Source organism: Tripterygium wilfordii, chromosome 1, assembly GCF_013401445.1.
Source record: "Tripterygium wilfordii isolate XIE 37 chromosome 1, ASM1340144v1, whole genome shotgun sequence".
NCBI classification, from domain to species: domain Eukaryota; kingdom Viridiplantae; phylum Streptophyta; class Magnoliopsida; order Celastrales; family Celastraceae; genus Tripterygium; species Tripterygium wilfordii.
In genome coordinates, this window is record NC_052232.1 from 7,843,601 (window position 1) to 7,858,559 (window position 14,959).

General features: G+C 39.1%; 1 protein-coding gene and 1 pseudogene across 1 annotated transcript in view; one reads left to right on the forward strand and one right to left on the reverse strand.

The window, feature by feature from the left end:
• The first annotated feature begins 1,109 nt into the window (after positions 1-1,109).
• The window catches only part of LOC119998198, a 31,129-nt pseudogene continuing 17,279 nt past the window's right edge, over positions 1,110-14,959 (forward strand).
• Positions 13,788-14,959, reverse strand: part of LOC119998206 (E3 ubiquitin-protein ligase BIG BROTHER-like) — a 42,690-nt gene continuing 41,518 nt past the window's right edge. Inside the window, exons 7-9 of the mRNA XM_038845469.1 lie at positions 14,823-14,950; positions 14,139-14,247; positions 13,788-13,924 (exon numbers count right to left, since the gene is read on the reverse strand). Coding sequence (XP_038701397.1) covers positions 13,871-13,924; positions 14,139-14,247; positions 14,823-14,950 — 291 coding nt within the window. The 3' untranslated portion in view covers positions 13,788-13,870. The remainder of the gene's footprint in view (positions 13,925-14,138; positions 14,248-14,822; positions 14,951-14,959) is intronic.

A 14,959-nucleotide genomic window follows, 5' to 3' on the forward strand; every position in this document is an offset into this window, starting at 1 on the left:
TACTGTATAAAAATTGTAAAGAACAAGCCATTCTGAATGACGTGTAGTGTTATATTGGGAAATATTTTTATCCCAGTGTTATATTGGGAAATATTAAGTTTGACAGTGTTATATTGGCAAAAAACTCTTGTATGTAAGGGAAAAAGCCATGTGTATATTGGGTAGCCTACGATTGTCGTACGGAAACAGCAAATAATTAATGTCAAAATTTGAGCATTTTTTAGTACTCATCGTCAACCCCATCCAGGCTGTACCCAGAAAGAAAGAAAGAAAATACATAAAAAAAAAAAATGGTACTGACTTCATTTTTTTTTTCTCTCTTCTCTGCACCTAATAGGGGTAGAAAAAAAATAATTTCGGATCAAATATATCACGTGTTTATGAAATATTTACATATCCGGACTTTAATCTGGATTGGATTTCGAACGTACTTAATTAATTGATTAAACCCGGATTGGTTATTTAAATCCGATCAAGTAAATCAGATAATAATCTAATCCAGGTTAGGATCCATACAAAATAAACTGAGCAAGATTTATGTGTTTAGACCCGGACATTGTTTTAAGTCTGACAAATTTTTTGTATTTTGACTCAAATTTCGGACGTATAATCATGTTCAAACTTAATTTAATCTGGATTTGATAAATTTGATCATTTATACCGAACAGAGAGTTGTTGCACCCCTACTCCCAACACGGATGTTGAATTAATGACCATGAAATCAATTTCTCACCAAATACTGGCCACCTACATATATAGTACATACAAAGCAATAATGCTTTGGACACTTGCCGACAATTTTATCATAATGTGTATCTCTTCCATTGTCTTTTTTTTTTTAATTTTTTAATGAACAAAAAGTGATAGAGATCTCAATAAATGAGATTTTAATAACTAATCATGTCCCTTGATTGATATAGATCAAGTTTTGTGGGTTTCTACACTTGCATCAATCAATGACTTGGATTGATTACTGGGATGACTTAGATCCCTAACATTTTTGTTAATAAATACTAACAACATGTATGTCTGTTTGTGTATATATCATCCAACACTTATGCACTATATACCATTTTATAGGGTTTGTGTCAAAGAGGAGAAGTTTAAGAATGTGGAGGCTCAAAATTGCTGAGGGAGGTAAGGAGCCATACTTGTACAGCACCAACAATTATGTTGGGAGGCAGATTTGGGAATTTGATTCCGAAGCTGGAACTCCCGAAGAGCGAGCAAAGGTCGAAGCTGCTCGCGAGAATTTCTACAAAAGTCGGAATCAAGTAAGGGCTTGTGGCGATCTTCTTTGGCGTATGCAGGTATAAATTATATGATATTTGAAATCTAATGCTTAGACTAATAATAATTATACACCCCACTCATCTATAGTTATTGTAAATTGCCATGGTAATTTAGCTAATCTATACATTAGTGTTTTATAAACTCCTTCCGAACTGGCCCTCACCTTTTGTTTGATTGGGTCCCATGCAAAACAAAGAAATAATATGTCTATGATATTACGTGATCAGTTTCTTAAGGAGAAAAACTTCAAGCAAACAATACCAGCAGTGAATGTTGAAGATGATGAAGAAATCACATATGAGAAGGCCACAGCCTCCTTAAGACGGGCTGTTCACTACTTTGGGGCCTTGCAGGTGCACGACGGCCATTGGCCAGCAGAAAATGCTGGCCCATTGTTTCAACTCCCTCCCTTGGTAATGTGTATGTACATCACAGGATCTCTAGATGTTGTATTCACCAAAGAGCATCGTAAAGAAATCCTTCGCTACTTATACAATCATCAGGTACGTACGTATAGACCCACTCCAGGTTTTTATATATATGTGTATATATTTGCGGCTCAATTTGATAATGAACATATATATATATATCTGTAGAATGAAGATGGTGGATGGGGCTTGCACATAGAGAGTGACAGCACAATGTTCTGCACATGCCTGAGCTATATATGCATGCGAATTCTGGGTGAAGGGCCTGAAGGTGGTAGGAATAATGCATGTGCAAGGGCTCGGAAATGGATTCATGACCATGGTGGTGTCACGTACATACCTTCTTGGGGAAAGACTTGGCTTTCGGTACTAAAAAACACAACGCGCATCAGATTACTTGTTATATTCTCTACTTTATTAGAATAACCAAACTTATATATTTATTTATGTTAATAGATTATTGGTTTGTTTGATTGGTCTGGGACGAACCCAATGCCTCCAGAGTTCTGGCTCCTCCCTTCTTTTCTCCCAATGCATCCAGGTTGCACAATGTGTAATATTACATTATAGAAAATTGGATATATATATATATATATATAATATAGGAATTCTCTTATGCGAGCACCAGCAAGTTATATTAACTTACGCACCTCAATCTCACCATTGATTTGAAATATATGAGACCCAAAGTAGTGGGTCACACTTGTCATTTCACTTTTGAAAACACTTAAAAAGTGGAGTCCGTGAGTTATTAAGTTGCGGACATCCGCATAAGAGAATTTCTATATATATATATAGGAATTATCTTATAATTACTCAAAGTAAGGACTTAAAATAAGTACACATGTTTTCACCATTGATTTAAAACATGTGGGATCCAAAACAATGGATCCCACTAATCATTTCACTTAAATCAATGGTAAAAAAATTGTACTTATTTAAGTCTTTACTTTAAGTACTTATGAGAGAATTCCTCTATATATATATATATATATATATATATATATATATTAATGATTCTATATATGGTTTTTGAATGTTGCAGAAAAAATGTGGTGTTATTGTCGATTGCTTTATATGCCAATGTCATATTTATACGGGAAGAGATTCGTGGGTCCGATCACTCCACTGATTTTAGAAATGAGAGATGAACTCTATAGTATTAATCAACCATACAACCATATTAACTGGAGAAAAGTCCGTCATTTATGTGCAAAGGTACGTTTTACAATTATCTCATACTTTGATATATAGCGTCATTTACATCATAAATTATATATATATATATATATATATATATATATATATATATATATATATCTGTGCAGGAGGATTTATACTACCCTCATCCTATGATACAAGACTTGTTGTGGGATGGCTTGTATGTGCTTATGGAGCCTGTTCTCAGTCGTTGGCCTCTAAACAAGTTGATTAGAGATCATGCTCTTGCAGTAACAATGAAGCACATCCATTATGACGATGAAAACAGTCGATATATAACCATTGGAAGTATTGAAAAGGTGATCGATAACACTATCAAGGAATTAAATTTCTTGATTTTTTAAATTAATTTCTTGAGTGTGTGAAATGAACGAACTGCAGTCGCTATGCATGCTTGCATGCTGGGTTGAAGATCCAGATGGGGAAGCTTTCAGAAAGCATCTCGCGAGGATCCCGGATTACTTGTGGGTTGCAGAAGATGGAATGAAAATGCAGGTATATAAAATTCTTAATTTATATGATACAGTCGTGCTTGGAATGGGTCGTTGATTAAGATGGTGAACGTAGATAAAATTGAAAAATCATGTATCACTAAAGACTTAACTTTACACGTTAAACACAAGCTAGTAATTACAGAGAACTATTAACTAACTGCCACTACACATGTCATCTATTCCTATCAACAATTCCTATCAACAATTGTTGCACGTAAATCTTCAATATAAACTGAGTTGTTGAAGATAAATATCAAGCTCCTCTTGTGGTTGATCAACGGTCTGATGAGATGATGCTCTTACATAGACTTATGTTTGTTGATCTGATAAGGATTGAGCTTGTAGTTGAAGTTTTGAGGGAGTTACACTTGAAACCAAACTCATCATTCAGCATGCTTCACTTCGTACCAGTTGAGGACCATGAGGAACCACCTTATCTCTCCATGATATTATGATATTGCCTTCTCTCTCCATAACAATTCCTCATCTTTTTGGTTCGCACACGTCTGATGTTTTGTGGGATGATCATCAAACACTTGTTTGTTAATTAACTTGACCGTTGTAACTCTTAACGCAAGCAAGCAGGAGGACAAGAGTTCAAGTCTCATGTGTGTGAGAGATGTCACCATGCGTTATCACTCGCACTGAGTCTAGGGTTTACTAACCGGTTGTCTAGTGGGCAGCTTGTTGGGTTGTACGTTAGGATTAAGTACATTTATTGTATTAATCATAAACAAGTAGAGAAGAAATTTTAGGGGTTTAGCTCTCTACCCTCACATTTAGCTTTGAAATCTTCCAAAAATTGTAGACTTTTGGTAGTCAAGTGTGGGATGCAGGGCTCGCCATCCAAGCGTTGCTTGCCACCAATCTTACCGATGAAATTGGACATATACTTACAAGCGGACATGACTTCCTAAAGAAATCTCAGGTTTACAATACTGCCTTTCTTCTTCTTTTTTTCCCTTTATATAAATACTAATTATTTTCATCTCTGTCATTGATTTTCCATTTTTATTCTTCCTAATATGTGTAATATTTTTATTTTTGTTCAATAATTAAAAGGTCAGAGACAATCCTTCTGGTGACTTCAAGAGCATGCACAGGCATATTTCTAAGGGATCTTGGACTTTCTCTGACCAAGACCACGGGTGGCAAGTCTCCGATTGCACTGCTGAAGCTTTGAAGGTACCTATATATATATATATATAATAGCAAATAATTGCTGTGATGTTAAAGCTATATAATAACTCATCAAACTCTGTTTTGTTTACAGTGCTGTTTGCTATTCTCAACAATGCCACCAGAAATTGTCGGTGAGAAGATGGAGGCCGAGAGATTATTTGATGCTGTCAATGTCTTGCTTTCTCTTCAAGTAAGTACTGGCTTCCGGGCAATACATTGCGTGCAATTAATGGTAATTACACCGATATGTAGTCCCAAGGTCAAATAACATTTAGCGATGGCATTTGTAGGAGAATTTGTGTGAATCTAACATTTACTTGTTTTTCCAAAATTTAAGCTACGAAAGTTCTAGCACCCGGCTTGAGTGAGCGGGACTACAAGGTCTGCAGTATCAAGCTTGGTGGTGTTCGGCAAGTTAATGACGGGCTAAGTCCCTTTGCCCCACATCGCCCAGTGGAAGATGCGAATTAAGTACAGAATATAATAGACCAAACTTCAAAACTAGTAACAAGCATTTTCCCATGCATGCTCAAACTAATATAAGTTGATACTGAGTGTGGGAAGATAAAGCTGACAAAATGTTACTAGTATGGAGGGGTGGTATGTAATAGACGTTCTAATCTAAAAAACATCTAATAAACTTATGCGTTCGTTCATTTGCAGAGTAAAAATGGAGGTGTGTCAAGCTGGGAACCAGCAGGGGCTCCAGATTGGTTGGAAGTAAGTGTCTTTTTTCTTTTTCTTTTTAATTCCAATACACAATTAGTACATTCAAAAGATCATTAAGCTAATTAATTCCACGTACATATATTGGATCTTCTTACCCTAATTAGTTGCTGAATCCCACCGAGTTTTTCGAGGACATTGTTGTTGAACACGAATACGTTGAGTGCACCTCATCAACCATGCAAGCCTTAGTGCTGTTCAAGAAGTTGTACCCTCAGCATAGGCGAAACGAGATTGAAATGGCCATTGAAAATGCTGTGAAATACGTGGAGAATGTGCAAATGCCTGATGGTTCCTGGTATGGAAATTGGGGAATTTGCTTCATATATGGTACGTGGTTTGCACTCGTAGGGCTAGCAGCTGCTGGTAGGACATACTACAATTGTTCCGCTATACGAGGAGGTGTTAATTTCCTTATTAGGACTCAAGGCGACGATGGCGGCTGGGGCGAGAGCTATCTTTCATCTCCGCACAAGGTATATTAATAAGATTGAGCATGCCTTACATTGATACTAACATTGGGAGAAAAAAGACGCATTTTCCTATTACAGAGTAAAAAGGATACTACAAGGCCCAGTCAACCGAAGACCACAATCAATAGCAAACACTAGGCTCACCTTTTGATGTCCCATCTTTTGATGTGAAAATGTTTAAAATAGTTCCGTTACTCTCAACGGACATATTTTATTTTCTCTGCTTTTAAGGTCTGCTTTCTTGTGCTATGCACTGATATGTTCAGATCATAGTCTATATATTGTATTACTTGTTGCTCTAGCTAATGGAATATAAAAAATAGTTTCCTCAAAACTTTTTATGGTATCGGAGCAAATCTAAGACTCCACCGAGTTATCCTTGTCTCCATCTCCTGTCATGGCTTCTCACACTTCCTCCACTCATCTTGTAACTATACCTATTTCTGGTTCTTCATCTACCATCACTGTCCATGCCATTTCTCCTATTGCCCTTAAGCTTACAGCTAAGAACTTCACGTCCTGGCGACTTCATATGCTCTCTCTTCTAAGGGCCTATGGCCTAGTTGGGTATGTTGATGGCAGTAAAACTTGCCCTAATAAACCAACTACCTCAACCTCAGATGACACTGATGCCCAGTTTTTTCAGACATGGGTCAGTCAAGATCAATTTATCTATCATGCGATTGTAGCTTCAATCGATGGGACTGTTTTACCATTTATTGGTGATGTCTCCACTAGTGCTGCTGTCTGGGAGAAGACTCACAAGCTTTATGCAAATACTTCCAGATCCCGTGTCCTGCAACTCAAGTCTCAACTCTCAAGATGTCAAAAAGGTCTCAAAACTATGGCTGAATTTATGGACGACGTTAAATGTCTGGCTGATGAGCTGGCTCTCATCGATCATCCTATACCACAGGATGACTTGACCTTATATATTCTTGATGGTCTTGGTGAAGAGTATACTGGAATCGTTGGGTCCATTAGAACCCGTGAAACTCCCTTCAGTTTTGAGGAACTCAAAGACATTCTGGTGGCTCAAGAAGGTTTTATTTCCAGATTTGCTACACCTCAACCTCAATCCTTCACCACCGCAAAGTATCATCACAAGCAACCTAGTGATGCTTCTCAACCTCATGGTCGAGGAAATGGTTCCTCAAGGTCTAACTGGCAGTCTCAAAAATCACACAATAACTGGAATGGAAATCGAACACCAGCCTACTCTGGAGGTCGTGGTCGTGGTAACTTCAGAGTGTTCTGTCAACTGTGTGAAAAACCTGGTCACACTGCCAACAAATGCCGCAAGTTCAAGGTGTTTCAAAACTACCCCTCCCCCTCTGTTAATTATGCAGCCTCTACTACAACCTCACCCTCGGTGCCCTCACATACTCATTCATGGCTTCTTGACTCCGGGGCTAGCAATAACATGACCCACGACCTCTCCAATTTATCTATCCACTCGGAATATGATGGAACAGAGGAAGTCCGCATTGGGGATGGCTCAGGTTTGCCTATCACACACATAGGTGCCACTACACTAAACACACGCACACGACCACTCTCAGTTAATAACACTCTTTGTGTTCCTTTCATTGATAAAAATCTCTTATCTGTTCATGCTATTACTAAACATAATAACGTATATATTGAGTTTTTTCCATTCCACTGTGTTATCAAGGATCAGGGCACGGGTCGCGTGTTAGCAATGGGCCGCTGCGTTGATGGTTTATATCACTTGGACCAACAAACCATGTCTTGCCTCACTGCCTCAACTCATCTTCCTAGAAGTCCTACTACTGTCAATAGGTGGCATTACCGGCTTGGTCACCCCTCCTCCAAACTCCTCACTACTATTTTGCATTCTCTTAAGCTACCATGTATTCGAGGCTCTGACTCCTCTCCACTATGTCCTTCATGTCAACTTAATAAAAGCCACAAGCAACCTTTTAATCATTCCTCTGTTACCAGCTCTTGTCCTCTACATGTTATATACAGTGATGTGTGGGGTCCCTCTCCCATATCCTCCATTGATGGGTACAAATATTATGTCATTTTTGTGGACCATTTTACTCGATACACATGGCTATTTCCCCTATATCAAAAGTCTGATGTACAATCTGTTTTTATTCAGTTTCAAAAACTAGTTGAAAAACAATTCCAAACATCTATTCGTAGCTTCTACTCTGACAATGGAGGGGAGTTTGTCAAACTCAAACCTTACTTTGCTCAACAAGGCATTAGCTGGTTTCCATCCCCTCCCCACACCCCCCAACATGTTGCCTTGGCTGAACGAAAACATCGGCACCTCACTGAGACTGCTCGAACCTTACTCCATTTTGCTCATCTACCCTTCACCTTCTGGTCATTTGCTTTTCAAGCTGCTACATACCTTATCAACAGAATGCCTATCTCCCCTACTTCCGCTGTTACTCCTTTTCAAATGTTGTTTCAAAAGTTACCTAACTATCACAAACTTCGGATTTTTGGATGCCGCTGTTATCCTTGGCTGAGACCCTACACAAGCAATAAACTTGAGCCCCGTTCAAAATCCTCTCTTTTCCTTGGCTATTCTACCTCCCAGAGTTCTTATAAGTGCTATGACCCTCAAACCCAGCGTCTATACTTGTCTCGTCATGTTACTTTTGATGAAAATCTTTTTCCAGGTTTTCCTGACCCACCACAACCTACTTCAACCCCTACCCCACGTGCTCACTTTTTAACCCCCCCTATTGCTCCGCTTGTTCACCTACCCGTCACACTTCCTCACCTTACCCCACCACCTATAGAGCTCCCTACAATGCCCACTTCTCCAACATCATCATCATCTACAAGGCCCACCTCTCCTACATCATCATCATCTCCCTCTTTTCCTGACTTGTCTGTCCTACCTACACCTATTGATGCACCACCAGCTGAACCTCCTGCTCCTTCTAGATCCCACAAAATGACAACACGATCCATGAATAATATTTTTAAGCCAAAATCCTTGCATCTTACTACTTTACACTCTCTTCCACCATCGCTTGAACCTACTTTTGTTGCCCAAGCTCTTCAACTTCCCCATTGGAAAGCTGCCATGCAGTGTGAATATGATGCGCTTATGAAACACAATACCTGGACCTTAGTACCCCCTGCCCCTCATATCCGCCCCATTGGATCCAAATGGATTTTTCGGGTTAAACATCATCCTGATGGTACTGTTGCACGTTACAAAGCCCGACTCGTTGCTCAAGGCTATGCACAACGCCCTGGTATTGATTACACGAACACCTTCAGCCCGGTTATTAAACCTGCCACCATTCGAACTGTTCTTTCTATTGTTGTGGCTCACCGGTGGTCCATTAAACATCTAGACATTAATAACGCATTTTTGCATGGTAACTTGACAGAGACAGTCTTCATGCGTCAACCAAAAGGGTTTCAAGACCCCCAACATCCCAAGTTCATCTGCAAGTTGCAGAAATCCCTTTACGGCCTCAAACAGGCTCCGCGCGCTTGGTACACCGCCCTTCGCAACAGTCTCTTGACCATGGGTTTTAAAAACTCCCTTGCGGACACTTCTCTTTTTATTCTTAAGGATAATACTCATTTAATGTATGTCCTCGTCTATGTCGATGATTTAATTCTCACTAGCTCTAACAATGCGTTACTTCACAGGGTCACCACTGCTCTAGCTTCACAGTTTTCACTCAAAGAGCTTGGAGACTTATCGTATTTCCTTGGTATAAAAGTAACTCACACCAAAGCTGGCCTTTTCCTATCTCAGCAAAAGTATGTCCGGGATCTCTTGGAACGTACAGATATGGATGGTGCCAAGATCGTTAATACTCCGCTGCCTGCTCATTTCACCACCTCAAAATCTGATGGTGAACCCCTGGCTGATCCTACACCATACCGTAAAATTGTTGGTAGTCTTCAGTATCTGAGTTTAACACGACCTGACGTTTGTTTTGCTGTGAATCGCCTAGCTCAATTCATGAATAAGCCTACTGATATCCATTTTTCTCTACTCAAGCGGGTTCTTCGTTATCTTAAGGGTACCTACACCAATGGCATCTTCATCGCTCACACATCCAATCTTCGCCTACATGCTTACACTGACTCTGATTGGGCCGGCCATCCTGACGATCGCTCCTCAACTTCAGCCTACGTTGTCTTCCTTGGTCCCAATGCCATTTCTTGGAGATCTCAGAAACAACGTGCGGTGGCCCGGTCTTCTACTGAAGCTGAATACCGGGCCCTAGCCTCTACCGCCTCTGAAGTTGTCTGGATCAAACACCTTTTGCATGATCTGCACTGGCATGTCACTCATTCCCCCATCATATATTGCGACAACCAAGGGGCCACTCATCTCAGTCTCAATCCTGTCTTACATTCCCGAATGAAACATATTGCTGTGGATCTCCATTTTGTTCGCTATCTTGTCAACACCGGCATCGTTCAAGTTCACAAAATTCATACCTCTAATCAGTTGGCCGATTTGCTCACCAAGTCTCTTCTCAAAATTCCATTTCACCGTCTGCGCTCCAAGCTTGGTATCCTTGCTGGGCCACCAACCTTGCGGGAGGGTAAAAAGGATACTACAAGGCCCAGTCAACCGAAGACCACAATCAATAGCAAACACTAGGCTCACCTTTTGATGTCCCATCTTTTGATGTGAAAATGTTTAAAATAGTTCCGTTACTCTCAACGGACATATTTTATTTTCTCTGCTTTTAAGGTCTGCTTTCTTGTGCTATGCACTGATATGTTCAGATCATAGTCTATATATTGTATTACTTGTTGCTCTAGCTAATGGAATATAAAAAATAGTTTCCTCAAAACTTTTTACAGAGATGGTGCAATTTTATTTTTTATGTTGCTTAAAAATCACTAGCATGGTCGCATGCATGGATAATATGTTTTTGGGTGATGTAGAGATACATCCCTCTCGATGGTGGTCGATCGAATGTGGTACAAACATCATGGGCTACGTTGGGTTTGCTCTACTCTGGCCAGGTTAGCTGAGGATGAATTAATATATTGTGTACTTAGCATCCCGAATGTTTTTTGATCTTATGACTAATATTAATATTACTTGATAAATTAATCAATAATGTTTAGGCTGAAAGAGACCCGACACCTCTTCATCGTGCTGCGAAATTGATAATCAACTCTCAATTGGAGAATGGTGATTTCCCACAACGTGTAAGTCTTTTGTGTATGTATTCGTCAATAAAATCATGGTTTTCTAGAAACAAATGGAAATGTAGTTCTCTATGAATGTCTGCAAAGCTTACAAACATCTTCTTCCATTCTTTTTTTCCCTTCTTAAAATTGGCATGCAGGAATGCACTGGTACCTCCATAAAGACCTGCGTGATACACTACGCTACTTATAGGAATACCTTTACATTGTGGGCATTAGCAGAGTATCGAAAGAGAGTCCTCTACAATCATTAATATAGTACTGTAGCTTATGGAAACAATTGTTAAATCATTATATGTCTATTGCTTTCTAATTTCTTTGGGGCTTTTGGGTTTGTAATTGTATGTCAGCATGCCACATCAACACTAGGATGGCTGAGACACTTAGGTTACGTTTGATTGGCGTAAAGAATAGGAATGACCATTACAATAATGTGTTTGGTTGCATCAAGAAATTATGATAATAATGACAGATTACAACATTGTTTGTTATGCAAATTATTTGTTGGAATGGAATATGAATGATTTTTTTTTTTTATCGAAAAACCCTTATCTCTTCATAAATACAAGTCGCCAACACAAATCCACCGTTGCTTGGCACATCATATTTGGGACAGCAAAAAAAGGGGCCTAGCACACTTTTGCAGTCAACATGAAGTTCAGTCAGGGAATTCGGTCAAAACAAGCCCATAAAGTCAGAGATAGGTCAACATATGCTAAACTTGGGCCCGCCAGCCCAACTCATTGATGAAGCCCATGGGCGACAAGGCTTGAAGGCGGCCGAGTCCACGGGCGACCAATGGCCCGCCTCTGGTATAAACGCTCAAGTTGGATGGTTCATCACCATTGAGTACGGACGGCTGATCAATTTGGTAAATTCTTTACAACCTTATTACAGTTGCGTGGATTGATATTACTGATCATACTCACACATATACACCTGACTAAAAATATATTGCATGGACACACCTGCTCATTTGGGATCATATTAAGTATGTGATGCCCACCTCAAAGCCCCATCAATTTTGGCAGTGTCGAACCATCTAAATTGGTTACGAATCTGTCTCTTTGTTTGTTTTTTAAAATTTTTTGATTGACATGCAGATATATGGAGTCCTGTGTCGAATCGAGAGCGTTGAAATCAACACTAGCACTCTCTCCAGCACCACAAAGAATTCTGATTCTTTTTTCGCCCGTAAACTATTTGTTCCTCTTAGAATCCTGTATCGGTCCCACTACTTACTAAACAACAAGACTTTTTCCTATTTCAAATGAGTTGGGTTTTGACCCATAGTAGCAGGACTTTGATCCAGTGAGTTAGGCTTTGGCCCGTAATAGCTGGGCTAGGAAAGAACAAAGTCGTGCAGGCTCAAAAGCGAACAATATTGTTGACATGTAGGGGAGTGTGGATTTCTGATAGTTTCGATAGACTCCGGCAATGTCAATCTTCACAGAGACGCAAATAGGGCAGAGAGATGAATGCAGTGAATGAGAAAAAAAAAAGTGAAAGAGAGAAATTAAATTAATATAATATTATTTCAGTATTGTACAACAGAAAGCTTCTTCTCTGGTATTGTTGTAGCTGAACTTAAGTTTGGAGTATCAATTGCAATATATGATGAATGTTGTTTTTTTAACAAATACTAGAAATATAGAGTACCGTATCACTTTAGCGTGACTGTTGCAGATGCTCTCACTCACTCGAACAACAAACACTCAACCTTCTCCGATCAAGCCATCAGCCAAGTTCCCATGCATCTCACTTACATATTTACCTTGCCTAAGTTCACTCCGGATTACTAATTTGACCGTCGAAACTTCTTTGGCAGGCACCTCACCGATGACCAATTCTTTTACATCCTCAACCCTTCTTTGTTTCTCAGGAATTGTTGGTGGCTCGCGACAAATTTTGTTTACTATTCAACGTTTGTAGATTCGGCATCTAGAGGGATCATGCTCTTCTAGTAACAATGAAGCGCATCCATTATATATGAAGATGTAAACAATTGACATATAACCATTGGAAGTGTAGAGCAGGTAAATCACATTATCAAGGAAGGAAGTACTTGATGTGTGTTGACACTTTCAATTCTTTTGAGTGTGTGAAATGAAGAGTTTCTATGTATGCTTGCTTGTTGGGTTGATGATCCAAATTGTGGTTCTTTCAAGAAGCCTATTGCGAGGATTGCGGATTACTTACGGTCATGGCTTGCTGAATACTGGAATGAAAATGCAGGTTAGCAGTTGTTGAGACTGAACGTGCAAGTGTGCGACAACCACCAGAGTAATTGGCAATTGGAAGAAGGATAATGAAACCGGAATATTCATCCGTTCCATTATCTTCCCAAGCCTTTCAAAGAAACCAATAAAACAGTGTGGCTCAACCAATAATAGTAATCTTATGTAAACAAAGTAATCAATGGATGCTTACGAGAGCTCTCTCCTGGTCATATATATCTTAAGGAATAGTAATATTTGAATTCGAGAGTTTACAAGCATTGCAGTTTCAACAATGGTTCCATGCTAACTGAACGATAAACTTTGAGCGTACTTTCGAACACTTTCACGAATAATCTAACAATTCCATGAATTAGAGATGACGGGACTTGATAAACATAAATATTAGTGCGGCAAAGGGAAAACACAAATATACAGAAAATTAAGTTAAGCTATAGCAACAATATCCACAATGAAATTACTACCTATGGTGGTTAAAGATATTCTTTTTTCTGCCAAACAAGATTTAAATGGACAACCGTGAAAATGGCACAGCAAATGACCAGATGTAAAAACGAGAAGAAGAGAAAAATCAACTACCCAAAAAAAATATGGGGAAAAACCTTATGGAGCAAAGTTTAGGTCATTTTGATCTATAAATGCCTTGATTCCTCGCCAAATACCTCAGCATTGCAAACGGGACATATCTGCAAAACAAGAGGAAAACCCCTAAACAACTGGTACAAAACAGCCAACAAAAGATACATAGAACTATCTTTTCGAAGACGCCTTTAGGAGATTCTTTTGTAGCATATTACTCTGCTTATAGATGCGGCTTGTATGCTAATCTAACAACTAACCTGTACCATGTGGTAATTGTAAAATGAACAGGAAAAAGAAATGTTTGGGATACTTACTGACCTTGTTGATGCTTAGCCATTTGGTTATACATTTGGAATGATAAATGTGAATGCAAGGCAGTTTCATTTGCTTGTCCCCTCTCTTATACTTCGTCTGGCAAATCACACATCTGCTTTTCAAAGTGGGGAAAATTAGAATATAATCAACAGCTAAAATGCATTTGCATCTTGAAGAGGAGAATAAACCCTAGATAAAAGGGATCTTGCTAATAAGAATCTCTTAGAGACCATAAAACAATCTTGCATGTAGCAGCTACATGTTTTGAAGAGATTCTGCATGATCAACGGTCAACATCACAAACTAAAAGTAAAGAGTATCTCCTAGAATTCCCAAGGGGAGGCAGAAAAGACCTCTATTAAATGCAGTCCAGTTTGCGCAGACAGTCAATCCAAGGATTGCAAACAGTCCGACATTCCATAATTTTCCGATTTTTAGGGTAACATCCATTAGTAAGGGACTTTCAGTTCTTCAGTCCATCTACACCACGTCAGCTTACTTGTTATCTTTTGGCGTAATAATATCATAATTTATTTTGATCCTGACAAAACTTAATATCTTTCAGAAATGAAGTTTAGTTGCAATAAGGGATTTACTTGTAGAGATCAGCAGAGATTGCTCATACAAAAGAGGTATACAAAATCTACAGCTATAAATAACTAAACAACCAACAAGCTTAGTTATTACCTCTCTCCAGATCTTTTCCTAGAGAATATATTCTTGAGCTTGCATTTCGAGGTTGGAAGCAAATCAATAAGCTCCTGAGAAAGACCTCGACTTTGAGCTCCAACTGCCTCACCTAACTCGAGTAGTTCCTGCAGTGC